Source organism: Miniopterus natalensis, chromosome 11 (genome assembly GCF_054644295.1).
Source record: "Miniopterus natalensis isolate mMinNat1 chromosome 11, mMinNat1.hap1, whole genome shotgun sequence".
NCBI classification, from domain to species: Eukaryota; Metazoa; Chordata; class Mammalia; order Chiroptera; family Miniopteridae; genus Miniopterus; species Miniopterus natalensis.
In genome coordinates this window covers 45,151,252-45,177,824 of record NC_142091.1, presented here as the reverse complement: position 1 = coordinate 45,177,824, position 26,573 = coordinate 45,151,252, and the positions used below count along the sequence as shown (strand labels likewise).

At 44.1% G+C, this 26,573-nt stretch overlaps 2 protein-coding genes across 7 annotated transcripts in view; both read left to right on the top strand.

The window, feature by feature from the left end:
- IRAG1 (inositol 1,4,5-triphosphate receptor associated 1) overlaps positions 1 to 8,301 on the top strand; it is a 58,071-nt gene extending 49,770 nt beyond the window's left edge. For all 6 annotated transcript variants that reach the window (XM_016206605.2, XM_016206607.2, XM_087822252.1 and 3 more), the window contains 3 exons: positions 3,174 to 3,293; positions 4,615 to 4,749; positions 8,058 to 8,301. In XM_016206605.2, coding sequence (XP_016062091.2) covers positions 3,174 to 3,293; positions 4,615 to 4,749; positions 8,058 to 8,301 — 499 coding nt within the window. The remainder of the gene's footprint in view (positions 1 to 3,173; positions 3,294 to 4,614; positions 4,750 to 8,057) is intronic.
- A 7,983-nt stretch (positions 8,302 to 16,284) lies between these two features.
- On the top strand, positions 16,285 to 26,573 carry LYVE1 (lymphatic vessel endothelial hyaluronan receptor 1). The gene is made up of 6 exons (XM_016206604.2): positions 16,285 to 16,440; positions 20,053 to 20,224; positions 20,333 to 20,472; positions 24,736 to 25,038; positions 25,898 to 25,976; positions 26,387 to 26,573. Exons 1-6 carry the CDS (start codon positions 16,356 to 16,358, stop codon positions 26,571 to 26,573), a joined length of 966 nt encoding a protein of 321 aa, XP_016062090.2. The 5' UTR covers positions 16,285 to 16,355.

Below are 26,573 nucleotides of genomic sequence, written 5' to 3'. Positions count from 1 at the left end.
TTGGGCTGGTTATTTAACCTCATTGAGTCTTGGTTTTCTTGCCTGTCAAACCGAGAACAATAGTATTACTTATCTTATTGGGTCACTGTTTTAAGTGAGATGTCAGCACAGAGCCTGATACATAGGATAAATGTTAGTTCTTCTTACCATTGGGAGGGTCAGGTGAGAGAAGGTATGTGAAAGCGGGTTAGAAACTAAGGCCCCATAGGTGAATGGAGTTCAACAGGGCAATCGAGTCAACCTGGACGATCGGGACCCTGAACAGAAGACCCACATGTTAAAAAGTTGTTGAAATGCGCTTGCTGGCTCTACCAGGGAAAAGTTTCAGTCTCTATAGACATTGACCTGAGGACAGTGAAAGTTTTGCTTCTCATCACTTGGTTGGCAAACCTTGAAGGTGCATGAGTGTGTTATGGCACAATGTACACACATTTGAAAAATTTATTAAAGCAATTTTATGTCAATTTTACCATACTTTAAAGTCACATTTAGGGTTCTTCTGATTCTGAAGTGGCAGAGTAATCTATGTCAAGTTCTCTCTTAAAGATATAAATAATCACCTGGGAATTTATCAGCTTGGATTTTTTTATGGATCAGGTTTGGAAGAACATCAAATTGCTCCCAAAATCTACCAATAAATTTACTGCATAACTAACAATAAACAATATAATTTGTTAAGTACCATATCACAGAAAGTTTACTTCTATTTCTTCATTAATTCTTATACTACCACCTTCAGGTATATGTTATTATCTTCATTTGACAGCTGAGGAATCTGAAGGTCAGGGTAGTTAAGTACTTTGCACATTTTGGAGCTGGGATTTGAACCCGTGTTTGCCTCAGGCAGGTTCTTCTCGACACTACAGACATGTTTATCATTAACCTCTAAGGTTGACAGCTGAAGATAAAAGAAATAAAAAGTCTGATACGAATGCTTTATCTCTAATATATAAATATAATATAAAAAAAAAGGAATTACTTTCCCTGCCTTTGGCTATAGCTATGTTTTTTCTGCTCTTGTTCCAGTTGTTTGGACAAATGGGAAACTGCACATTAGGCAAAGGTCACATGGGAGGGAGTGGATAATGTAATTTGCAAAAGGAGAAATGTTATGAATAGCTGATATTTTTAGAGTATTATTTTTCTTGTTCACAATGGGTTTTGGTTTCCAGCCTGATGAAATGTAAATTTTAAAATGTCTGAGGAAAACTAAGGGATGAGAAACTGATGCCAAGAAGGAGGAGAAGATATGTCTCATGCATAAAGCCTGCCTGAGGGGTTGGAGAGGGTGGCAGCTGTAATCTTTCAGAATCCTGCTGAAAAGCTCTGCTCACTCTTCTGCCTGATTTGAGGGCTCCCTCTTGACACGACTCCCACTGGGATTCTGGCTCCCTAGGAGGGCTGCAGGGTCTGTAGGGAAGGCACAGGCATCAGGCTACTTCCTTTAAGCCTGTGGTCTCATACCTCAAATGGCTCCCAGCACTGCCCAGCCATCCTACTTTGATTTTCTAACATTTTTGTTTACCACCCCCTCTCTCACATGATTCTTTCATGCCTCTTCTCTTCCCTCAAACCTCCGTAGGCCTCTCTACCTCTCACTCTCAATAGATGACCTTGTCTTTTACTTTATAGTAAATTTAAGCTATCAGATAGTAGCCCTCTCATCTTCCTTCACCAGGTCCCCAACCTACAACCTATTACCCTCTCTGTTACAGCCAAGGAGAAGCTCCTCAATCTTCCCAACATCTGCCTCTGCTGCCCTTTTCAAAGAATTTGTTCCTTTGGTTTTCTTCTTTCTTTCATCCCCTCTCCTGGACCGTCTCCATCTGCATTTCAATGTGCTCCCATCCCTTAGCCCACTTCTTTAGCTATGCATCCCCCCAACACTCTTCCACTCCCTTTCCCAGTCACATCATTGTGTCTATCTATGTCTTCTCCTTTCTCACCTCCCACTCTTTCCTAAGCCCATTCAATCTGTCTTTGGCTTCTGCCATTTCATCAAAGCTCCTCTTGACCTTCATATTATCAAATCTAAGAGCCACTTATATAACTCAGACTCTCAGAAGTGTGTGTATGACACACAACTCTCCCTCCTTGGCATGCTTGCCTCTCTTGGCTCCCAGGACTCCATGCTCTCCTGGTTTTTCTCCTACCTCTCTGGCTGCTGCTTATCAGTCTCCTTTGTCACTGCTTGTCCACCTGAGCTAAGGGCAGAGACGCCCATCACTTGGTCTTGGGTCCTTTTCTCATCTTTCTTTATACTGTCTCCCTAGGTAACCACACCCGTTCCCCTCGCTTTAAATATCATCTATATTATGATGATACCAAATGAATTTCCTCAGCTTTTGGTATATCCAACTACCTACTTGATATCTCCACTTAGATGCCTCCAGTCCAAAAGTTAACTCCTGCCTCACCGCCTCCTTTAAGTTCCTCAAACATTTCCACATCTGGGATCTTCATACATCCTGCATCCTCTACCTAGACTGATCTTCCTTCTGTTATAATTATAACTAGCTGACTTCTCGTCGTTTAAGTTTGTGCTTCAGTTATACCACCTCAGGCCTTTTCTGACCACTCAGTCTAAGCAGATTCTCTCATTATTTTCTGTCACTGTAGAGTTTGTTTCTATCACAAAAGTTATCACAACTTGCAATGAATTATATGTTTTTTCTTTCCCTTTGTTTATGTTTTTTTCCTTCTAATCTCTGTGTTGGCAAAGACCATTTATTTTCTGATGTATCCCAGCACATTACAAGATGCCTGTGATTCCAGTACTCAGTAGGTATTTACATGAATGAAACAAAAGATAGACACAGGAATGGAATGGCATTGAACGTTTCGGTCTGCCTCCATCTTTCTCATCTTGGTGCTGTCAAGCTCCCAATAGCTGTTTGTCCACCCACACAGTATCTCCTGGATTAAGAATAAGGGTAGAATTTGGGAACATGAGGAAAAAGGGGAACTGGTGAAGTATTTGATGTTTGGTGGTCTATGGAGGATTCATGGTCCAGGGCCTTCATAAATCTTGTCTCAGGGTAGAAGGATTGAAATTAACTCAATCCAATGAGTTTCCTCACTTCTGATCAGGAATCAGGCCAAAGACGTGGTTTGGTTTTCAGAAGCCCAATCTGTCCCTGAAAGGACGCCCTGTACTTCCCTCTTCTCACTAGTGGAAAAACAAATGGGGACCCAGATTGTGAAGCCTCTGCTCCCACGCCAACTCCGAGCTGCCCGGAGGAGATTAGCCAGGAGACAAAGGCCAAGATGGAAGAAGGAACGTACAATAAGAGGTGAGTCAGACTTCATCCACTCTGAGGTCACCTGGCAGGTCTCAGAAGATACCTTCCCACAGGCTTTTCCTGTCTCTTTGAGGATTTAGGGAAGCAACCATTGGCCCCAGGACCTCCTCGCCTCAGTAAGGAGCCACATAGGAAAGAGCAGCACTGTTCCACAGGAAGGACAGGAGGAAGCAGGGCAAGAAGGTGTGGTCAGACAATAACAAGACTGCCCTCTTTTTAGGCAAAAAGCCACCAGAAAGTCACTGCCCAGAATGATCTGAAAATCAAGGGCTCTGGGTGGGTTCCTCTTGATGGTGCCTGAGGCTTCCTGAGAACCCAGAGCAGTCATGTTGCTGCCAAAAACGCCCAGAAGCAGCCACAACTCTGCTTCTTACAACTGCCTCAGCCTTTCCTTCCTCCTGTAAACTGGAGTTCCCTTGACTTCCAACCGGCCCCTTCTCCAACTGAGCTTCAATAGCATCTCTGACTTGTCAGTCACGGATGGGACAGAGTGCTGATCAGGCCCAAACCCAGCCGGGCAGAGAACTACCTCTGACTAGGCATCACATCCCGAGCTGCTTTTCCTGTGGCTCCTGGTGTGAAACCTGTGGGCTTCTGTGTGGCAGCCACACACACCATGCTGGGGCTGCCCCAGCCAAACTGTGGAGGCCTTGAACACTCAGCTGTAGGACAAGCAGAAAGTGTATATTCTTCAGCATTATATTGATCATGGGAGAAGGAAATCAGAAGGATTTCTCTTGGGAAGCCTGCTTTTTAACCCATAGTTGTCCTCTGTACTCAGAATGTGTGAGGGTAAATGTCTCCATTGGCTTTGTAAACATTTGCTGAGCACCTCTCTAAGATAAGCTGTGTGCCTGTCACTTCGATAAAACTTCCCAACAAGCCTGTGTGACAGGTGTCACCCTCCCTAGATCAAGCCCTATGCCTGGCACTTCCTGAGAACATTCCAACACCCTGTGAGATGAATGGCACCCTCTCCATTTTACAGGTGAGGAGCTGAAGCTCCAAGCTTACACAGAAAACAAATGCAATCTTAGCCCCCCTAAATGTCTGGTAGGACAGGAACCTGGTCACATTTTTCCCTGTCAGTTTGTCACACTTTCACAAACAGGAAGGATGACTGGAGACTGAAGGGAAATTGTACTGACATGAGCCATGGGATTCAGTGGAGCTTCCCAGCTTTTTCCTGTTGTGTGGAACCACAGGAAGTGCGTAGTTATTGGAGGTGCTCAAGTCCTCTCCTCTCGGGCCTCAGGAAAGGATTCTCTGTGCCTGGCCTTTCCAGACTCAAATGTTCTTTTTTGCCTTCCAGATACCAGGAAGATCTAAAGAAAACCAAAGAGCTTCAAGGCCTAAAAGACGATGAGGAAGAACAGAAGAACGAGGGTCCCGAGGATCCTGAAGGGGCCGAAGAAACTGAGGAAGAGGAAAAGGGTCCGGGAAGCAGGTTGGAGCCCCAGTCATTCCTAAAATCGGTCACAATTCATTAACTGCACAACAGCTCTGGAGGGGCCAATCCAGGGCATCAGTGGGTCTAGGGCCCAAAGGATCAGCCAACAGAAACCAAGAGGGCACTCATGTTGGGGGAGGAGACAGAGGAAATTCCAAAGAGCCAAAATAGTTAACAAGGGGATGTTTGCAAGAGCTGAGAGGTCAGAGGTGTTGGGGAGGCTGTAATCAGGAGCTGAGAAACCAACTGTGAGGAACCCTCACTGGAGTCTCTCCTAGCCCAGCCACTGTTAGCTCCTTTTCCAGCCATCCCCACAAATGATCCAAGGTCAAGGGAGCTGGTCTGAAGCCCTAGAGGGGGTTTCTTACAAGAACAGAGGCAGAGAGAATAGATGGGTGTAAGGGACAAACTCAGCTTGGTGGCAAAGGTGAGTTTCCAGCAGGTCCATTCCATGCTGATCAAACAGGCTCAGTCATCTGGACATTGGTTTTGCTTTGGATTGGAAATACTTGGGGTTTTTAAAATACACTTTATATTTCAAGAGTATATTTCTCTAAATCTGGAAAATATATGTAACATGTAGATAAAGATAGTATAGATCCTGAATCTTGTCCTACCTACATTATGGATTTTAATGATAGCCCCAATTTCATATAATCTACCCTACTGTCTCTATTAGCACATTCAAACCAGAAGTCTTGAATTTTGATGTTTAAAAATATGGTTACAACAAACTTGGAACACTTCACCAAAATCTTTGTTTTTAGACCCCCAGGCTATCCTAGGGTCAAAAATGGCTCTAGCCAAAATGATTATCTAATTAGCCGCTAAACTTGGGACAGGGCATGTGTCTATGCTTCATCGCTGGCAGACTCTGGAAATCACATGCATGTAACAAATAAGGTAATAAAATGAAGATTAGACCTAAGATAGAAGTGCTTCAAAGCACAGAGGAACACTCGATGGAGAGCAGTTGGTAGAAGATTCAGCCAGAGTGAAAGGTCTGGGCCTGCAGGAGTTAACCCCAATGTTCAAGGGAAGAGCTGTCTAGCAGAGCTGGAGAAAATGCTTCACCAGTGTAAACAACCTGTGCTAGGATGCACTGCCCCTCCGAATGAAAGAACCCCCAAGTTTCAACAGTGAAAGCACAGCCCCTACTCCAAGCAGCTGGATCCTGTTCTCCTTATGTCTTCTCTCTCTCGGAGTTGTCTGCTCTTATTTTGCAGACCACCACGATGCTTTCCTCCCCTTTAATGCAACAAGCCCAGGCTGGACAACTGTTCTTCCTTTGGCTCCCTTCAATATAGCTAACACAGGCTGGAACTTCTAACATTTCCAAACACCGAGAAAGAACAAAAGAGAACCAAACAGAGAGTACATGGAATATAAACAGTCTGGTTTACAAGGCACAGGGCTGGAATCCTTATCTAGCTAACTTGATCTCAGAAGATTGGCGGCTCCCTCCCATTTCATGAAGCCCCAGGGAAATTAAGGCTGTGCCTGGGCCCCTCTCTGTACAGTTCCCAGTCAGCAGTTTAAGGAAATGACCACCCTTTGCATCCATTGTCTGAGGATGTCCTCTTGGTCCTACCTATCCTAAGAGGCCTTGTTTTCTCTCCCACATTGGCTCCCTTTCAGATTTACATTTGGTCTTGAGTACATGCCTATACCACAGGTGATGGAAACCAGACATCAGCACAGCCCTCAGAAGGGTCCTTGTCCTTCAGCACAGTGGTGTAGCTTCACCTTTTTGGGCCCAACATGACAACACTGCTGTCATATAAACTGCCCACTCAAAGTTACAGGCTCCCTTCCTCAACTGTGACTCAGGCAGACTAGCCCTGAGAGCTGTCGTCTTCAATGCCAAGCAATGCATTCACCTCTGAGTCCCTCACACACACAGTTGCCTGTAGGCACCTGCATTCAGACATGATTCCCCCATAAAATTTTGCCATCTCACCAACAAGTAAGGTCCGAAGTCATTAAAAGTTCCATGTCCTACGTAGTGAATTTCAAAACAAAACACAAAAACATTGGGGTCACCCCACAGCTGACCCCTTATTTCAGAGATTCAACAACAAACACTAAAGTATTGTTTGAATTTCTCCTTGTTTAATAATATGTAATAATGTAATATGTTGTAAATATTACTTTCTGGAAGATCAGCTTAAATAAACTTTGGTGAATCAACCCAATATCTTAACCATATTAAAACAGAGAACAGCCCTGGCCGGTTTCGCTCAGTGGTTAGAGCACCAGCCCATGGACCGAAGGGCCCAGATTCGATTCTGGCCGAGGGCACATGCCTCGCCCTGCAGGGGCTTGTGCAGAGGCAACCAATCAATGTATCTCTTTCACATCAATATTTCTCTCCCTCTCTCCTTTCTCTCTCTCTCTCCCTCCCACTCTCTCTGAAAAGCAATGAGAAAAATATCCTCTGATGAGGGTAAAAAACAACAGAGAACAGTCCTCTGACATTTATGTAATACATTGAACCAGTAAGAATCATAAGGTACAGCAAAAAACTTTCGTCTTTTCTCCCACGGCCTGTTCAAACCTGCTCTATGGAGTTAAGATGATATTTGGTACATCCCTTTACTTTTCCAATAACTCTTAGAAAACATAAGTCCCTTGGTCAACTTTAAGTCCCAAGAGTAACCTCATTTCAGGAATTAAAATGGCCAGTTCCCTGAAATAGTGAAAAGCTTGAACTTCTTATGAAGTTCAAGTGTCTTTCCTCCCCCAGCTCTGGCCTGCTTCAGGAAGGAAGTCTGCAGTGGGGATGGAGAGCATGGCTTCTCTCTCAGGCTCCTACTTACACTCCTTCCCTCCACCCTGGCCTTGCTGTTGCAGTGTCTGACCTCCCCGGGGTTAATGCTGAGAACGGGAATCTAGATTAAGGAGTAGGAAAGGCGTTACTTGACTGGTATTATTGTGACTGGGCTCCAGGCCTTGGCAGGGGTTTAAGGCTGACGTCCTGACTATTCAGGATGGCGCTTCATGGGACCTTCAGAGAAAACTGCTCCTCCCACCCCAGCATCACACACATTCAAACCATCACTTGGGCTGTCTCCACTGCAGGTGCCTTTATGAGGTTAAATGCATCTCTTCCAGCTGGCTACTTAAAATCCGTCCCTTATTCAGTAGGCCTGGGAATAAGTGCTGCCGAGAGACTCTATACACCACTGAGTTTGAGAACCACTACTCTAGATAGCACAGGAAGTATTCCAGGCAGAGAAAGGTGGTCTGGGCATCATATATGTGCTCAATATACTAAACCCTCCACCTATTTTTTCATTTGACAGCAAACTTGAAGAACTGGTTCACTTCTTACAAGTCCTGTATCCCAAACTGTGTCAGCACTGGCAAGTCATTTGGATGATGGCCGCAGCGATGCTGGTCTTGACTGTGGTGTTGGGGCTGTACAATTCCTATAACTCTTGTGTGGAGCAGACCGACGGGCCCCTTGGAAGATCCACTTGCTCGGCAGCCCAGAGGGACTCCTGGTGGAGCTCGGGACTCCAGCATGAGCAGCCCACAGAGCAGTAGGAAAGCTGACCTCCAGCTAGGGCCCTGCTCTAGCTCTTTCCCCACGTGATAATGATGTCAGGCCCAGGTGTGGGCACGCTGCCGCAGGCCCGTCAGGGAATGAGCAGGGGTTCTTCCACGATCAGCTCCTCTGGGGGAGCTATTCACATATAGTAACATGTTCTCAGAGGATCAACAAAACTTCCCTGGGAAAGCAGCCAGTGGACAAAGAAGTCACTTTCACCAGGGAAATCTGATGGAGGGGAAGGTCACCTGCCCTTAGCTCACTGCAGGGGACAGTAAGAAGAGCACTCTCCCCACTTTGCTCTTTGCAGTAGGAAACCAGGAAGAATTGTGCCTAAAGGCTCACTCCAACCCCGAGGATCAGGCCTGGAATTTGGAGTCACAACGTGAATATCTTCCCATTTCCCATCTCATTCTCACTGACTCTCCTCCTGCCCCTTTGGAATCAGAGTTTCCCTTTACAGAAGGAGAAAAGGTTTCTCAGAAAAATATTTAGGCTGGGTTTAGCTCAGTGCTTAAAATGCAACAGGAAGACGTGAATTAATATATATGCATCGTACACACACACCACACACACATGCACACAGCACACACGTGCATGAAGCCAACAAGCCTCCAGATGTGCTCTGGGCGCTCTGGATAAAGCCAACCCACAGATTTTCACCAGGTATGGGGCAGTCACCAGGCACCTGTTCAGTGAGCTCCCACGTGGATCTAAGATGTTTGAAAAACACTGCAAAGTCATGGCTTCCATGGTGAACTTGCTGGTCCCCGTTTCAAGGACGAGTCTAAGCTGCTGTACAGCACAGCCTATTCCCTCTTTGCTTTCTCCCCACTGGGAGCAGTTGACGGGCCTCTCGGGTGAGCGAGGAGACACGGAGCGCTTCAGGTCCCGTGTGCCCACGAGCAAGTGGGCAGATGCACCGAGTGCTTCCGCTCGAATGCCATTTCCAGCCCAGCCTGTGCCTCAGAGCACCCCGCTTGTTCAGCAGAACACCGACCGGCACACCCCACCTTCGGCCTGCCCTCTCGCTCCACCCTCACAGCCTTCGCTCATTCCTCATCAGTTCTGGGGGTGCTGGTTTCTGTGTGGGTTTTATTGTGATTGTTTTGCTTTTGTTTTTGTTTTGTTGTTGAAGTTGTTTGTTTTTGTTGCTAGCACTCATAAAACTGACTATGAGACAAACACGGTTCTAGGTATTATATAGGTATTCATTCATTTAGCCCTCAAGAAAAACAAACAAAAAAACCCCAACAATTATGAGATGGGTTCTACTCTTCACATTTTCAGATAAGGAAATGGAAGCCCCAAAAATACAAGTAAGTCTCGGAGGACGCCCAGTTAGTAAATCATGGGGCTGGAACTCACACCCAGGCAGGCTGGCCCAGGGGCCGTGCTCTTAACCGCTGCACTGCATTGCCTCTTCCAGTGGCCTCCTAACCGGATGCCTTCCATCCCAGTCCCACTCCCCCAAGCGACCCTTCAGCACTTCCAAACCATTTCTGGCTCCCGGACTAACCTGTTTTCTCTCACAGCTCTGCACCTCTACTCACTAGTTTTTCTTCTGCGATTCTCTTTTCTGCTGGTCCCCCTTCAGGACCAAGTGTAAAAATCATCCCCTCCATACAGGCTCTAATGACCTCCCTCCAACTCCCACTATACCCCACACAAGAAGACACACCCTCCTCTGTGTTTCCTGGCACTTTTTAAACATCCTTATTATGGACCATTACAACAATGTATAACAATAACTTATTTATGTGTCTCTCTCCCCTAGCATTTTTCCTCAAAGACAAGAACCATGTCTTGCCCATTTTCTGGGTAAGGGCTTAGCATGGTGGCTAACACTGGGGATGTTGTCATTAAATGTTGGTCTAAAGAACAAGGGAGACTTCAAGGTGGTGGAGAGCAGCCAGGGGACAGCTGACGTTTTTCATACTTCCTAACACCAGGACCAGCATCACCACTATCTCAATAAGAAAAATAACATCTTTATTAGCCTCAACTTAGTCTAATATTTTTCAGTCTACTCTGAGAGGGAACAGAAATGAGGCCTGACTAGCAATACCATGTCCAAGCTCAAGAACAAGGCTTGATGCAACCACCCCTTTCAGAAGACCCACCTCAATTAGGCCCCACTTTAAAAGAGCATGTTGACTTAAGAGGGATGTCCTTTACAGGGCTAGAAAATCACTGTGAGAGAAGCCCAAGCCAGGGTGGACCAAGGATGTGCCATTAGGTAAAGAGGTGCAGATCAAGGCAGACAGACTTTGGGGGCATGGATGGATGGTTTACCTGCCCCTTCCAGGGAGACCAGACATACCAAAGGAGTTCTAGGCCCTCAGAGACAAAGACAGGATGCAAATAGAGCTCTTGAGAGAGTGGCTGAGACAGAGTTCTAGGCTGACAATGTCCAGTCTCAGCCTCTCTATTTTTGTTGTTGTTGTTGCTGTTAATCCTCACTGGAGGATATTTTTTCCATTGATTTTTAGAGAGAGTGGGAGGGGGGGGGAGGGGGGAGGGGGGAGAGAGAAAGACATCGATGTGAGAGAGACAAATTGATTGGTGCCTCCTGCATGGCACCCTGACCAGGGCCAGTATCAAACCTGTAACCCAGGTGCATGATCTTCAGCAGGAATCGAACCCATGACCCTTTGGTGCGAGGGCTGACACTAACCACTGAGACACACGGGTCAGGGCCAGTCTCAGCCTCTCTTAAAGAAGGTCCAGGCTGAGCTGACCCATTGTCCACTTGGCCACAGGGTTCCCACCTTTGTTTCTGGTTGAGACAAAGGCCAGCAGAGGAGGGTACAGTAAGTTCCCAAACCTCCAGCTGCTCCGCAGAAAGGCGTCAAGAGTCCTCCCAGCCTAGGCCCTCACCCAAACCCCTTCGAGAGTAAGGGAGGTTGAGGAAAAGAAGGAGCATAAGAGTAACCACATTTCCAAGGGTATTCCTGAAAAAGTACTCATCAGTATTTCTTTTCTGAAAAGCAAAGATTGACCTGAAGCAGATGGAACTGTTGCCAAAGCAGCAGTGAAAAGGAGAGAAACAGGCCCTGTATTTCCAAAAGTAATATTGATCCGAAATAAAATTTCCCCTTAAAACGCCTCTGAAGTCTGATGTTTCTTCTGAGTCCTGCATACTCTGGGTGCCTATTCTCAGCTGCAGAGCGATGTGGTGTTTGTGTCATTGTTGATGTCACCTCCTAAAAGGAACTTCACTTTCCAACTACTGCAAAGCAATGTGTATTGTCCCTATGCACAGCCTAGCAGGGTGAGTGGCGAGGGAGATGCTGGGTTTGTATAGCACTGGCTGTCAGTTCCTGTGTTGTTAAACCTCACACGGTGTGCTAGCATTGAACTGTAGAGTGTCACATGCCTGAGTTTGAAAATAAAAGCACATTTCCAAACCTTTGGAAACAGCTAAATGCCTCCTCATTTTGTGGAGCTGAGCCACCAATCTTGCCCCAAACCTGAATTAAATAGATCCCGTTGGTTATTAGGGTCTCTCAGAAGCAAGCCAGAAGTCCCCAGTCCCAGGAGCTGGACCAATCCTTCTCCCCTCACCATTCCTGAGCCGAGTTTCCTGTACTTTCCCAGTGTATGGTTTTTTTTAATTAATGCATTTTGCTGTGATTGAGACTTCTGAGTGTTTACCAACCTAATTTCCATAGATAAACTACATTTATCAGTCTCTCTTGCAGCTAAGCGCAGGGGAATGTAGACCTTCCAGATCTAGCTTCTTAGAAACAAACTGTCTTACTCAAAACTTCACACCCTCTTTATTCAGCTTTGTTCCTATCAAGTTCAGAAGACTCATTTGAGGACCTGAGGCCCGAGAAGATGGCAGAGCCCCTGGGTGGGAGCTGAGTCTTTGAATGGGCACATGAGCAGGAAACAAAATTTTAGTGTATTAAGCCAGGGAAATTAAAAAATGCTTGTTACAGCAGTTAGCTTACCCTGACAAATGCATACATCTGAACCAGAAGTGGGGTGCTTCAATAACAAATTTTCAAGATATGAAGCACTGGCTTAGCAGTCAAGTGACAGGAAATAAACTAGTACCAGGGGCTGGAAATAGTGTGACCCATGCTGTGACTAAAACAAAACTATCTGGTAAAGCTTTGCCCATAATAACTTGGGGTAAGCCCATGGGCAGCCTGTGTCTAGAAGTGCTTGGAAACAATCAGAGTGTTGGAGTATGTGAACTTTTATTGGCTGCCTTTGGCAAAGTATTGCAAGAAAAAAAGTACCCAGCAAAGAATTGGCTATTCGGAAGAAAGGACAAAAATAGAGTGTTCAGACTGAAGGGTTAGAAAATCTAACTGCTTCTAAACCCCAAACAGTAAGACTAAAAAGAGCTTCGAAAAAAGAACCAATAAAATTTCTCAGTTGAAACCAGATCAACTCAGCCCTGTGGCAAAGAGCAGATTAAGGATATTCTATTTCTGCTTTTAAATGAACTAGCTACCATTAAATTAGAGAGACAGAGATAGAGATGATAGAGATAGATAGAAATAGAGATGACAGAGATAGAGATAGAGACAGAGATAGAGAGAGATTGAGAGAGAGAGAGACAGAGAGAGAGAGAGAGGGAGAGAGAGAGAGAAAGGAGCATGTGGGGCTGAGAAAACAAGAATATATTTTGAGAATTGTAACTGGAAAAGAATTTGGGGTATAATTATTGACACGTGGAATCAGAGGGAAGCAAATAGATCAGAAATCTAAATTTGTAAGGAAACTATATGTACAAAGAAGCATAAGCCAGGACTAAAAACTCCTTTGATTGTTCAAGTTGGAAAACAACTTTGGGGATCCGAAGCTTATACCAGCAGAAAGCAGATAGTAAAGGAGAGGCATACTCTCTAATTTCCACTTCAAATGCGCCCAAGAAAGGTGATATAAAATGAAGCCCCACAGAGAACAGTGGACAGGGGACATTGGAGTTTCTCCCAGAACGCAGAATCAAGATCTAATCAAAGATAGGTAACTGTGGTAGGCAGAATTTCTAAAATTTCTAGAATTCTTCCCCCAACCTGAATAAGCATGGAAATGGATTCTTTCCCAGGCCTCCAGGTGAGAGCCAGCCCAGCCGGCACCCTGCTTTCAGTCTTGTGAGATCCAGAGCAGAGGACCCCGCAGAGCCCACTGGGACCTCTGACCCGCAGAACGTGAGATAATAAATGGGTGTTGGTTTAAGTCACCGAGTCTGCGGTCATTTGTTATGCAGCAACAGAGAGCTCATCTAGTGGCCTGCCTGATGTCTCTCCATTGGTATTCCAATGTCTCTCCATCGGTATTCCAGAACGCCTATGGCCAGGTGTCTGCTGTGTCTCCCATTCCTCTCCTTTACACATGGCAGTTTTTACTGAGGTTATCCAGATCCTGCTTCACCATTACATTTGGGGGGCAGCATACAACTTTTTAACGTCATAGGTTAGGAGACCACAAAGTGCCACCGCTGGACCTGATAGGGATGGCTGACCATAACTCAGTGGTCATGGACTTTGAGCTGGACGGGGCCTGGAATGGTCTCCTTTGAGAAAAGAGTGACTGTGTTCTATGTGTGACAGAAATAGGGAGCCCTGTACTAGGCGATCAGAAAGGTAAATAAACTGTGGGAGAAGCTGCTATGTGTTCACCACTTCACTTTTCTTTTTCCTCCTGGGCACACAGCTAGATTACATTCCAGACTCCTTTGCAGTGAGATGGGAACCCATGACAAAGTCCTGTCCAATGGGATAGGGCTGGAAGTGATATAGCTGCTTCCCAGGCCTGGCCCCTATGGTATTCTCCAGCACAAGCCTCCACACTCCCCTCCCTTGGTTGCTGGCTCCGTGTAGATCTTGGGGAGGAGGGAGCTGAGGTACTAAGGGATGGTAGAGCTACACGGTCTCTGGAAAACTGTGTGGCAAAATCCCTCCCACACACATATACACCTCCACTACCATCACCACCATTGTCAGCCATTGGACTGTAACATGAGAGAAATAAACTTTTGTTTTATTAAGGCATTGAGATTTGGGGTTGTTTGTTCTAACAGATTACACTGACTAATACATTTGCCTATTTATATATGTTAGAAAACAACTAATTCCTGTAATATCAGTTTCATAGAATTACATTGCTATGTTACTTTTAAATTCATATAATTCATCTCCTTTATTTGACAGGTGATAAAACTGAGGCCCAGAGAAGTTAAGTGACTTTCTCAAGGTCACACAGATAATTAGTGTTAGAACTTAAACTAGAATTTAGATATTACCCTCCTTTGAGGGATTTGGGTTGCACCATATTACTTTCTTTCTTGCCACATTTCAAAATGTCTATTCTATTTAAATTTTTATTTGCATACATCAGATTAAATATCACTTTTACTCATGTATTCCATATGCAGGGAACAAGAAAACTGGCCTGAATACCCCATATTTTGGGCTCTTCTTTGAAACTTGTTCTCTTTGTTTTCATTTAACTTTTCACATTTCCCTTCTAATTCTACAACTTTTTTTCTTTAATTATTGGATAGTGCTGCAGCTGTATCCTGAACACTGTTTCTTAAACTGTGATGAGAGACCATCTGGCAATATTTTCTTTATAGCTCCCGCTTTAGCTTTTAGCTCTTGGCAACAAATTCTTCAGAAACTTATTATGGGTGACAGGCCATTTTTCCCTCTTCCTACCCTCCTTCTTTCTTTCTTTTTGTTATACTTGACCAGATACATGAAGGCTAGCTCACTTTCAGGCGTGATGCTAGGCTTTAAGGGTAATGCTGCAGAGGATATGATTCCTGCCTTCCTGTCTGCCTGGCTCTAGGGTGATAGTCACATTTCTGAGGTACCCATAGCCTAAGGCTTATGCTCACCTAAGTAATGAGGTCTAAAGATATTAACATATTTAGATATTTGAGATATTGAAGGGCTCTCTTCTGGTCTCTTAGAAGTTCCCTGTGTTTGTGCAGAGCAGAGACTCCTTTTGCTATTGATATTTTCTGTACAGATATCTAACTAATGAATACCACTTATATAGAAAAGAACTAGTTGTGCATACACTATTCCCATAAATGACATTCATTTTGGGGAAATCTCATAAACCTTTGCTCAAGGCATTACTCTCAAGCCAGAATTCCATAATTACCATGGGGGAGGGACCAATCACTGAAAATCCAGCTGGGAAAACAGTGCGTGCGGTCTGCTTGCACACAGTACAGATAAACTTTATGTTCATCAAATGAGAAAGGGAAAGTCTAAATTGAATTTTGATCTACTAGAGAAGTTATTTGGTCTATAAGAGAAGTTATTAAAGAGAGTTATTATAAAGAACCCCTGTAGTAATTCTTATTGTAAAGTCAAACCCCCTTTCTTTTAAAGTATAAAATAGCTAATTTTGTAAATCGCCCCCCTACTTGTATTTTTTAAGTATGAATTTTTTTCTGTGCCTGGTTTCTTTGAAGAAAGACTCACCTATAGTGGTGTACAAAGTTTAAATGTATAAAAGAAGTCCCAAAGGGAGGCCGAAGATTCTGTCCTTGGTATATCATTCCCCACAGATCAGAAGAATACGCAGCTGGGGAAAACCACCGATTGTGAGAGGAAAAGCACAATCGATGCTCAGTATCCTTTAGAGACAGAGGCATTCCTAGGAGTATATAAACGAATGGGCTCCACGGGCAATAGCAATGAACATGTGAGAACTGAGCTGGGGGGGGGGAGCTGTGGCAGGGGACATGGGAATTGGGGAAACCTTTAGCAGTTCACATTGTGCTATCTGCCTTCCTCATTTCTATGCTTTCTGAGTCAGCATTAGCTAAATTTTCCAGAAAGCTATCCACAAAGTACAGCCTGAGCATTCAAGGGACGTCACTCATTTCCCCTGGTGACCTTGACAAGTCAGAAGCTTGAAAGCAGGGAAATCCGGATGTCTCGGTTATGAACTGGAGCAGTGGGGGCCCCAGCATATTTCCAGAAGTCTCCATCCAGACTGGCCATTGCATGCCTCTGTTGCTGCCAGGGGCTGGCTGAGGTGTTTCTCTGGCTCTGAAGGGGTTGGCACAATGACCAAGTGCTTCAGCCTGGTGTTGCTTCTTGCCTCCATCTGGACCACAAGGCTCTTGGTCCAAGGCTCTCTCCGGGTACAAGGTAGGTTTCTTAGCAGAATGCCAACCTGAGGCAAGGCAAGGTCTTACAACCTGTCCTGAGCCTACCAAGCTCTTGATTGTGGGTTGCTGGGAGCAGGGCAACCCTCAATGTCCATAAAAGATCGAATGGGTGGTATGGGTCTGCCAGAAAGGTTTTCACCATATCGTTCAACTTCACCAAAACGATTCGCATTCACCTTTATGTTATCTCTACTTTTGCTTCTTGGGTTATAGACTATTTTTAATGAGAATATTTTTAAACAAAATGTTGAGGAGAGATCATTTGTTTTTAAAACTGTTTCATTGAAGGAGCAAAAAAATGAGTGTAAAAAATTTTAAGCAATTGCTAAGTCTGGGAAAAACACATAACTTTCACAGAATGTTGGTCTGTTTTATATTTTTGGAAGTTCCAATATAATAATTTTAATTTAAATTTTATACTATCATGGGATGCATATGTTTTTAATATGCAATAGTAAATTAACTAGAAAAAAATTTGTGAAATATAGGTTTGAAAATTAGCCATCAGTTCTCTACCACAGGAATGACTTGAAATGATTTCTGGGCTTTTGAGATGCCTAAATGGTAACTGCATTCTGCATTGCAGGCAAAAAACTGTAACCACAAATCACTCCTTTCAGCTCTGGGCAAGTGAAACTCTGAGTACATTAAAGGAAAAATCGAGTATTCCTATGCTGGAAGGTGCCCTGAGGTATAAAATATGTCAGGAACAGGCCTCCAGAGTTGATTCATATGTTGTTGTATTTAATTTTATAAGGGAGGCTAGAGTTATATAACTGATTTTTTTTTTTTCCAAATATAAGAACTATTGCTGTCAAATAAGTTTGGTCCTCTCTGAAATCCCCCAAATGCTGCCATTACTGAAACTATTTTGGAAATTGTTCTTTGACAATGACTCTATTACACTCTTAGGACCATCCTCAATAATGGCAAAAATTTCCTAAGGAAATTAATTTTTTGGAAACAACTGGAAGTTATTCAGAACCATGACTGAGGAAAAGGTGGCCAATGAAGGTGAATGGCTGAGGGTAGGAGTCAGTCTCCTTCACGGCCTATTATGCAGAGTTACAGAGCTAAGTGTGTGTGTATACTAATATGTATTATATATTTAAAAAGAATGACTTGGAATGATTTCTAGGCTTTTGAGATGGCTAAGTGGTAACCACATTCTACATCACAGGCAAAAAACTATAACCACAAATCATTCATAACAGCTCTGGGAAAATAAAAATCTGAGCACTTTAAAAGAAAAATTATGTGATCCTAGGCTTGAGAATAGTATCTCAAGAAGACATTTTATAGATGAGAAAACAGGTAGTGAGGCCAAGGGGCTTGCCTAATGTCACACAGGCAGTAAATAATAAAGCTTAGGTTTGAATTCAGCTCTGTCTGACGGCTGAGCATACACTATTGCTACCATGCTTGTGGTTTCCTGAGAACTCTTAAGAGATTAATGGTGTACTTCTTGGATACCAACTCCCTATTTTTGTCCTTAAATGAAATAAGAAAGCTTGAAATTGGCTGATATTTGTTAACTATCTACTGTAGACCCAGCCTCTGCTAGGTACAAATTATCTAATTTATTTCTGACAAAAATTCTTTGAGGAAGAGATAACCATCCCAATTTTACAGATGAGAACGCTAACTTGCCCAAGGTCCCACAGCCAATTAACATGACAAGAAATATCCAAAGCTACATCTATTGCCCAGAATAGGTCTGTCACTACTACTAATAACATTCAGAGTGAAAATGAGGTACGATGAGAGAGTATCAAGACTACTTTATAGTGTAACTAGTAAACCTGCAAGTATCTCCTCCCCGCCCCCCCCCCCCAAAATAGCCAGCCCTAAGAGGTTTGAGCAATAGCAAGCTCATGGGCTACATGAGCCCAATTCCAGGACAAACGGTATCTTCCAAGAGTTCAGCTCTAGTTATGTGTGTGTATGTGTGTGTGTGTGTGTGTGTGTGTGTGTGTTCATCTTTTCTCCATAGCACAGTGGAAAGCTTAACTAGTTCTTAACAGTGCTAGTTAAGAACTAGTCAGTGGTAATTGGGTCTGTGCCCTCAATCTGCCACCTAGCTGCTCTATATCCTTGGGCTTGGGAAAGTTACTTAATCTCCCTGAGCCTCAATTTTCTGTTAAAAGAGACAGGGTTTGGCACAGAGTAGCATCAACACACTATAGAAGTTGGAATTTTATTGGTATTCATGTTAATACAAGAGGCTGTTCTGTCACAAAGCCTGCGTTAGGGTGTTGGCTCTCAAGTCTCTCTCTTGGCGAGAGCAGGGTGGGGAGGCAAACAAGGCCACCCACGACTATCGAGCATGACCAACACGCGCGTTCCTTCCCCAGCCCCTGGCCCAGAGCACGCGAGGGGGCAGGGATCTCTTAGAAAGGCTCCCTCCGTGTTTTCAAGAAGAAACTTCCTTTAAATACTAACCTAGAAAGTGGTCGAAGCGTTTGACTGGGCATCTAATGCACAGATCTGTGTACAAGAAATTACCTGGGAGACTGAATGACCCTCTTATGAACTTTCGAGGATGAAGCCCACTAGGACTAATGTACCTGAATGCAGTGCACCTCACAGTTTCATACGGGGCTGTCAATCGTAGAAGTCAGAGGGAAGGGATCAAAAGAACTCCAGGTTCGTTAGATTTTGAGTAAAATAGTATTCGCATTTTAACCATTCAACTGCCTCAGCTTCCTCAGGAAGGCTATTAGAAGACTGAAAGCAAAATGCTTTGAAGGTAATATAATGATAATGTTACTTATGATTTACTGAGTGCCTACTGTGTAGCAGGCACTATGTTAAGCATTTTTGTTTGAATTAACTCATTTAACTCTCACTATCCTCTGCAATAGACATTGTTACTCTCTCAGTTTTATAAATAAAGTAATGAGGCTAAGAGAGATGAAATAGCTAGCCTAAGGTCACAGAGGAGCAAGCAACATAGGTAGATTCAGATCCAGGTCTGACTCTAAGACTCTTATTCGGTTAGTTTTTCTGCCACGCAAGTTTTACTGCAAGTTTTGCTGCCCAGCTCCTTCAGGAACTTCTGAGCAAGCCTGCCCCCCAGTGGTCAGAGGAGACCTGGGACTGAGAGAGCTCTTATTATACCAAGTGCAACATTTTTCAGCCCATCTCAGAAATATTGGTGTCTCCAAACCACATTAGTTTGGAGTATTGCTAACTCTGCTATTAGCAAGAGCCCTGAATTCTGTCTTTCTCAAAGTCTCGCACCTTTCATTTTATAGACTCTAAAAAGGTTTGTAGCAGCAGCAGCGCCTGGACCCTACCCCAGGAACTGGTAGCTGAAGCTCCTCGTAACAGACAAGGCACCTTAACGCAGTGTGGTAGAGTGGGCTCGGGTCTGAGGGGAGGTACCTTTGATCAGACCAAGCACCCACCCAATCCAGCAGGATGTCCTTGTGGGAAATGTCTGGCCTGTGTCCTGTTATTTCTAAACTCCAGTTCCAGTCACAATGACCTCACTGCTGCATCAAGACAATAATGCTGTTCTGGGAAGAGGAGCCTAAGGGCCATGAACAAGGACAGCAGCAAACTGAGGATCTGTGTGATTCCTTTGCAGAGCTTTCCCTCTCGGGGTCATGCAGAATTATGGGAGTCACCCTTGTAAACAAAAAGACAACTGAGCAGCTGAATTTCACAGAAGCCAAGGAGGCCTGTAGGCTGATGGGACTAACGCTAGCCAGCAAAGACCAGGTCGAAGCAGCATGGAAGTCTGGCTTTGAGACTTGCAGGTGAGCAATAGCTGGGTTCACAAACACAGCTGGAGCTCTTTGGCTCTGTATTCTTGTTCAGCCATAGGGATAAATGTGTTCGTTTAACTAATATGTATTCTGTTACAGCTTTGGATGGGTTGCAGATCAGATCTCAGTCGTTCCTCGGATTCTCCCAAACCCCAAGTGTGGAAAGAACAGGGTGGGTGTTGTGACTTGGAGAACTTTACCCACCCAAAAGTTAAAGGCCTATTGTTACAACTCATCTGGTAAGTCACATCTGCAGCCTCTCCATGTGCTATGTTTTCTCTGGGTTTCTCTAGCTGTAGAATGTGTCTGAGAAGAGTGACCATGAGCACCAGCAATCATAGTGATGATCATTTAACCCTCTCAAGACTGACTCTGTGACCAGGCTAGAGGTGGCAGTGTGCTCCTTGGAGGAAAAAGTTAGGGAAAATATGATTGACTGGCAAGATAGGGGGAGGGCATCCTAGAAGGCCTCATTACCTCCACCCTCCATCCCATAAAATAAACAGAAGAGCCCTGGCCAGGTGGTTTGGTTGGTTGGAGTGTCATCCCATACACCAAAAGGTTGTGGGCTTGATTCCGGGTCAGGGCACATACCTAGGTTGCCGGTTTGATCGCCAGTAGGGGTGTGTATGGGAGGCAACCAATCAATGTTTTTCTCTCACACCAATGCCCCTCCCCCTTTCTCCGTCCCTTCCTTTCTCTCTCAAAATCAATTTTAAAAAACATATCCTAGGGTAAAGATTAAAAAATAAATTAAAATAAAATAAAATAATAAACAGGAAGAAGAGAAGGAAATATCCATTATGGACAAAGTAGTGTACTAAGTTATCTCACTGAGTCTTGAGAACCTCCCTACGAGGTATGCTTTATCAACCTCATTTTGCAGGAAAAAACTTAGCTTAGAGGCTATAAGTACAATTGTCTAAGATCTCAATAATATAAAGGTTCAAACACGGGTCTAACTCTAAAGTCATGCTCTTCCCATCACCCTACATTCCTTTATGGGAGAGGAAATCCAGCCGCTACATTTGATGTTATTTAGAACAAGACCCAATCTCCATTTTATGAAGGAAAGAGTTGAAACAAGAAAGTAGAGCTGATGTGCTGACACTCAGCTGTCACTCTTTCAACTTTGTTGGGGACCTTGTTTGCCTTAGCCCAAGGGCTTTACCTTCCCAGAAAGGTGTAAGTACCTTCTCAGAAAGGCTTTCCTTTTACCAAATACTTGTCCTCCGTTTGTCATAAGAAATTCTGCCTGATATATTACTCTTCACCCATATTCAAAAATCTGACCTTCTAAAGGTCATACAGCTGAGCGGTGATACACAAGGATGGATCCCAAAACCATTCTCTACGAACCAAGAGATAAATGCGCATTGACAATATTGTTTCCCAAAGGCAACATAGGGTCCGAGCAGTTCTCCCAAGCGGGGAGCTTTGCATTTCTTTTAGTCCTCAGAAGATATCCCTCTAGATATGTACTGTCAGAGAACTGGGTACAAAAGAGACTTGTAAAAATTCAAGTGGCTATACTATCACTTTGAAATAAATCAGGTTGACCGGCTTCTCCTTGTGAGGATCAGAATCACCCTAAACCTACCCGCGTTTCTTTGTTTCTGTAACTTCCTTTTCATTACTATCTTGTGAGATCTGGGACTCGGAATAACTTTAACCCTGATTCATTGCCACTCTCCAGGAGAAGTGACTGATGCTTAGGGTATACCGTGCTATGGTCACAGCCAATAAGGGAAAGAGCCAGGATTTAAATCTCAGATCATGGCACTTCCCTGTAGCACCTTCCATGGTGGTAACCGCACATCAATAGCGCAGGCCTGGAATGGGTCCTGGGCATCAATATTTTTTAAGCTTCCCAGATGAGTCTAACCCACAACCAGAGGATAGAATCACTTTTTGCTAGAAGGTCTCTAAGGTCTAAATTCTAGGATTCCAGACACTTCTGAATTCCCCTATTTCCATGCAGTTGCAAACATCTCCTTTACACTGGACTGCACCCTCTGCCCTCTGTATTTCATCTCCACCCACCGCCATTAATAATCATGTCACTCCTATGCTCCACAACATTGGATAACTTCCCATTTGAGAGTATGATGTAAATAACAAAGCTTTTTGCACATAAAAGTGGGCATATATGAGAACTTGTATGTCAGTTGAGAGCTTTTGTGTATCAGTTTGTGGACCCCAGTCAAAAATTCCTGCTCCTACAGAATAAATTCCAAATTCTTTACCATGACAATTATGAATCGCAGTACTCTAGCTCCGAACTGTTTTCCTCGTCTCATCTCTTACCTGCAGTATTTCACGCCGCCGATCCTACGCACACCCTACTCTCCAGCCACACTGTGCTTCTTCTCGCTTTTCTAACACAATCACACTTTCAGACTTCTGGGTTCTTGGATTCTGCTAATGCCTACGGACTGGGGTAGTCTCTTCCCCCTCCCATACTAGATGAGTTGCTCCTCAGTTCCAGCCATTCTGGCTTTTTTTCCCTCCATCAAACATGCTGAGTTCATTCAACTTCGGGCTCTTGAACTTTTCATTCTCTTCATTTGCAATTCTTTTGTCCGAGACCATCAATGGCTGGCTACTTATCACCATTCAGGTGAAGTACCACCTCCACAAAGAGATTGTCTCTTATCTCCCTGTCCAGAGTATCTGCCTTCCATTCCCTGCCCCTCCAGTTTAATCTTTATCCTGTTCAATTTTCATCTCAACTTTTACCACCCTTTGACATTTCTGCCTTTAAAAAACAATTATCTCTATCCTTCCAGTAGCATATAAGCACCTTACAAGCAGGGGTTTTATCTCATTTGCACCCTGTCCCTAGCGATTAGAGCAGCACCTGCACAAAGTTGGAGCTCAGTAAATATTTGTTGAATGAATCCGTAAGCCTCCCTACCCTGCCCCACTGCCATGCCCTCTGTGAATCCCCAGTGATCTCCCCTTATCCTTATCAAAATACTCGGTCCTCCCAGAAACAGGAACCATGCCTTACTTGTCTCTATATTTTCAGTTCCCAGCACAGTATATTGTGCTCAGTAGTTTTTCTCCCTGATATTAAATTGTTTTTAATTTTCTGAGCGAAGAACTCAGCATTGCTCAAAAATGGGAAATGTAGCTAAAAGTTCAAGGCAGAGAAAGTCAAGGATAATGTCTGTTTGAATAGAAGTATTTTCAAAGTAAAATGAATATCATAAAATTCTGACTGAATGCATGTGTAGTCAAATGTTTCATCAGTACTACAGATAGTATCCATGATCTTGATTGATAATTTATTTAATTTTCAAAAATGAATGGAATGACTTTTCTTTTTTATTTTATTTTAAATATGTCTTTATTGATTTCAGAGAGAGGAAGGGAGAGAGATAGAAACATCAATGATGAGAGAGTCATCATTGATCGGCTGCCTCTTGCATGCCCCCCACTTGGGATCAAACCCACAACTCGGGCATGTGCCCTGACCAGGAATTGAACCACAGTCTCCTGGGCCCTAGGTTGATACTCAACCCCTGAGCCATGCTCAGCCGCACAGAATGATTTTCCTTCATAGCTAGCATTCCAGCTGAAGTTACCCCCTGCCACAAATAAATAGGGGTTTTAAATAGATGCAAATTTGCATTATAATATATTCATGGCTCTGCCATTTACTAGCTCTGTGACTTTGGGCAAGCCATTCAGTTTCTCTGAATTTCAGTCCCCTCTTATATAAATGAGGGTCTGATAAAATAGTTAAATGAAGTGCTATGATGACTCAGAGCAAGATGCTCAACAAATGTTAGCTTCCTATCAACCACATTCGATAGATTAAAAAGCAAACCTACATCTCTCCCTTATTTCCCCCTGCCTTTTTTGATGAGCACAGAGAAACTTAGTTTTAGTAGATCTTTGTCTTGAAGGGGTGTCATGTGTGTGTATTTGGTCTCCCTATCTACTCCTTCTTTTCACTTTTCCTTCCTTGCTTTGTCAAGTAGTGCACATATCATGATGACTAAGACAGACCAGTAGGAAGGAGTATAATGGGAGCCATGACAAGGGAAATACAAGGAGGTAAAAGAACATGTGCCTCGGGACCCCATCTGGTCATCGAGTCTGCCTAAGAAAGAGATGTTCAATCTGAGACCTGAAGGACAAGTAAGAGTTAGCTAAATAAAGAGGGGGTAAAGAGTCTTAGAGGTGAAGAAAGCATCAAGGTCCAAGGCTTGTGAGAGAAAGCATATCAAAGAACTGAAGGAATTTCAGTATGGTAGGAGGAATGAGAGAAAGACTGACCAAATCATGGAGGGCCTTACAGGCCATGCAGTAGAGACAGTCACCCAAGGATTCTAAGGAAGGAAGTGATATAATTAGATTTGCATTTTTGCAAAACCATTCCAGCTCCAGTATAAGGGGACTGAGGGTTGGGGTGGGTGGGAGTAAGACTAGAGGCAAGAAGACCAGTTAGGAAGCTATTGCAATATTGTTATTTCATTTTTTCTTCCCCACAGATATTTGGATTAACTCATGCTTTCCAAATACTATCACCACCAAAGAGCCCATATGGAACACTGAAACAGCAGCATACACAGCAGAAACGATTGGCAGTGACACTGTGCACTCAGCATTACCTACTGATGTGCCGTACTCTACTACACCTCCTCCTGCCCCTGCTCCAGTGCCCACTTCTCCGCGGAAAAGAAAGTTAATTTGCGTAACAGAAGTTTTTATGGAAACTACTACCATATCTATGGAAACTGAATCATATACCGAATATAAAACAACATTCAAGAATGAAGATGCTGGGTTTGGAGGTAAAGCTGTCTGTGTCTGTGTCTGTGTCTGTGTCTGTGTCTGTGTCTGTGTCTGTGTCTGTGTCTGTGTCTGTGTCTGTGTTGTGCGTGTGTGTGTGTGTGTGTGTGTGTGTGTGTGTGTGTGTAACAGACAATACATCAACACATAGAAATTAGGCTGTCTCCGGATTGGGCATTCAGGACCTGTCAAATACAAATACAAACTTAATGCAAACTCAACTCTCATAGTCATAGAAATTGAGAGCTCTAAAAAACCTTAATGATTAAACTAAAAACCATGAATACAAAATAGTTTTACTTTTCAAACTCAACTTTTAAAAATAAATTACTATCTATGAATATGTAGAAGTTTTTAAAAAATATATACCTTAAATGCATATGATTAGAAAGTTGGTTTTTTTATTTCTTATATGCATATAATGCATAACCCATGGACACAGGCAATAGTGTGGTGAAGGCTTAGGGTGGAGGTGGAGGGTGGGTGCAAGGCAGAAGGGGTCAATGGGGAAAAGGGGGCATCTGAATGCTTTTAACAATAAAGATAAATAAAATAAAAGTAAGGGTCTTACACTTGATTAGCTCCAAACTTATCATCTCAAGGCCACACATGGACTCTTCCTGTCACAGTGCAACTGGTAGACTGGACAGCGTGTGAGAGGCAAGGCCAAGGAAGGGTTCTATGGGCAAAGCAGCAGATGTGGACCCAGCATCCTAAGGGGCCCCTGTGTGGTCGCAGAGAAGACTTTTCTCCTTCACATCTGAGCCTCAAGCCCGGTAGAGATGCATGCTAGGTGCGTGTTAGAAGAGCGGTGCGCAGCAGCGTGTGAGTGAGGGACCAACGGCCATCTGTTTCCTCCAGGTGTCCCCACGGCCCTGCTAGTGCTAGCGCTCCTCTTCTTTGCCGCTGCCGCCGCTCTCGCCGTGTGCTACGTCAAAAGGTGGGGTTGTTGGCACATCGTTCGTCTTAACATCTTTGTTGTATCCCTATCTTGTGTTTTTCCAAAGTTGTTATTACAGGCTAATGGCCGTCCCTTTGAAAATCAAGAAATAAAAAGAAAAGATTGACATCCAGGGGAAGATGTATATGCTTTATTTGATGTTTGATTCTTTGCTTTTGGTGGGGGGGCTGGGGGGCCAGCCTGAAGTTTGTCCCGCGAGCTTACTGTCCCCTCTAAATGAACCCGTTCGGGGGGTGCGCTCATGTACTTGAGCATCTCTCGGTGTTAGCATCTCTGGCATAGAGTGCCCGGCGCGCGGAGCCAATACGGCCGCCGCAGACAGAGCACTATCTGCTGTTGTGCGTGTTACACAGAATTCTCTCGCTTTAATGTCATGTTTATGCCCGCAGGTACGTACAGGCCTTCCCTTTTACAAACAAGAATCAGCAGAAGGAAATGATTGAGACCAAAGTGGTGAAGGAGGAGAAGGCCAATGACAGCAACCCAGGGGAGGACCCAAACAAAACCCACAAAAGGCCCGAAGAGCCCAAGGGCCCGCCCAAAACTACCGTGCGGTGCCTGGAAGCCGAAGTTTAG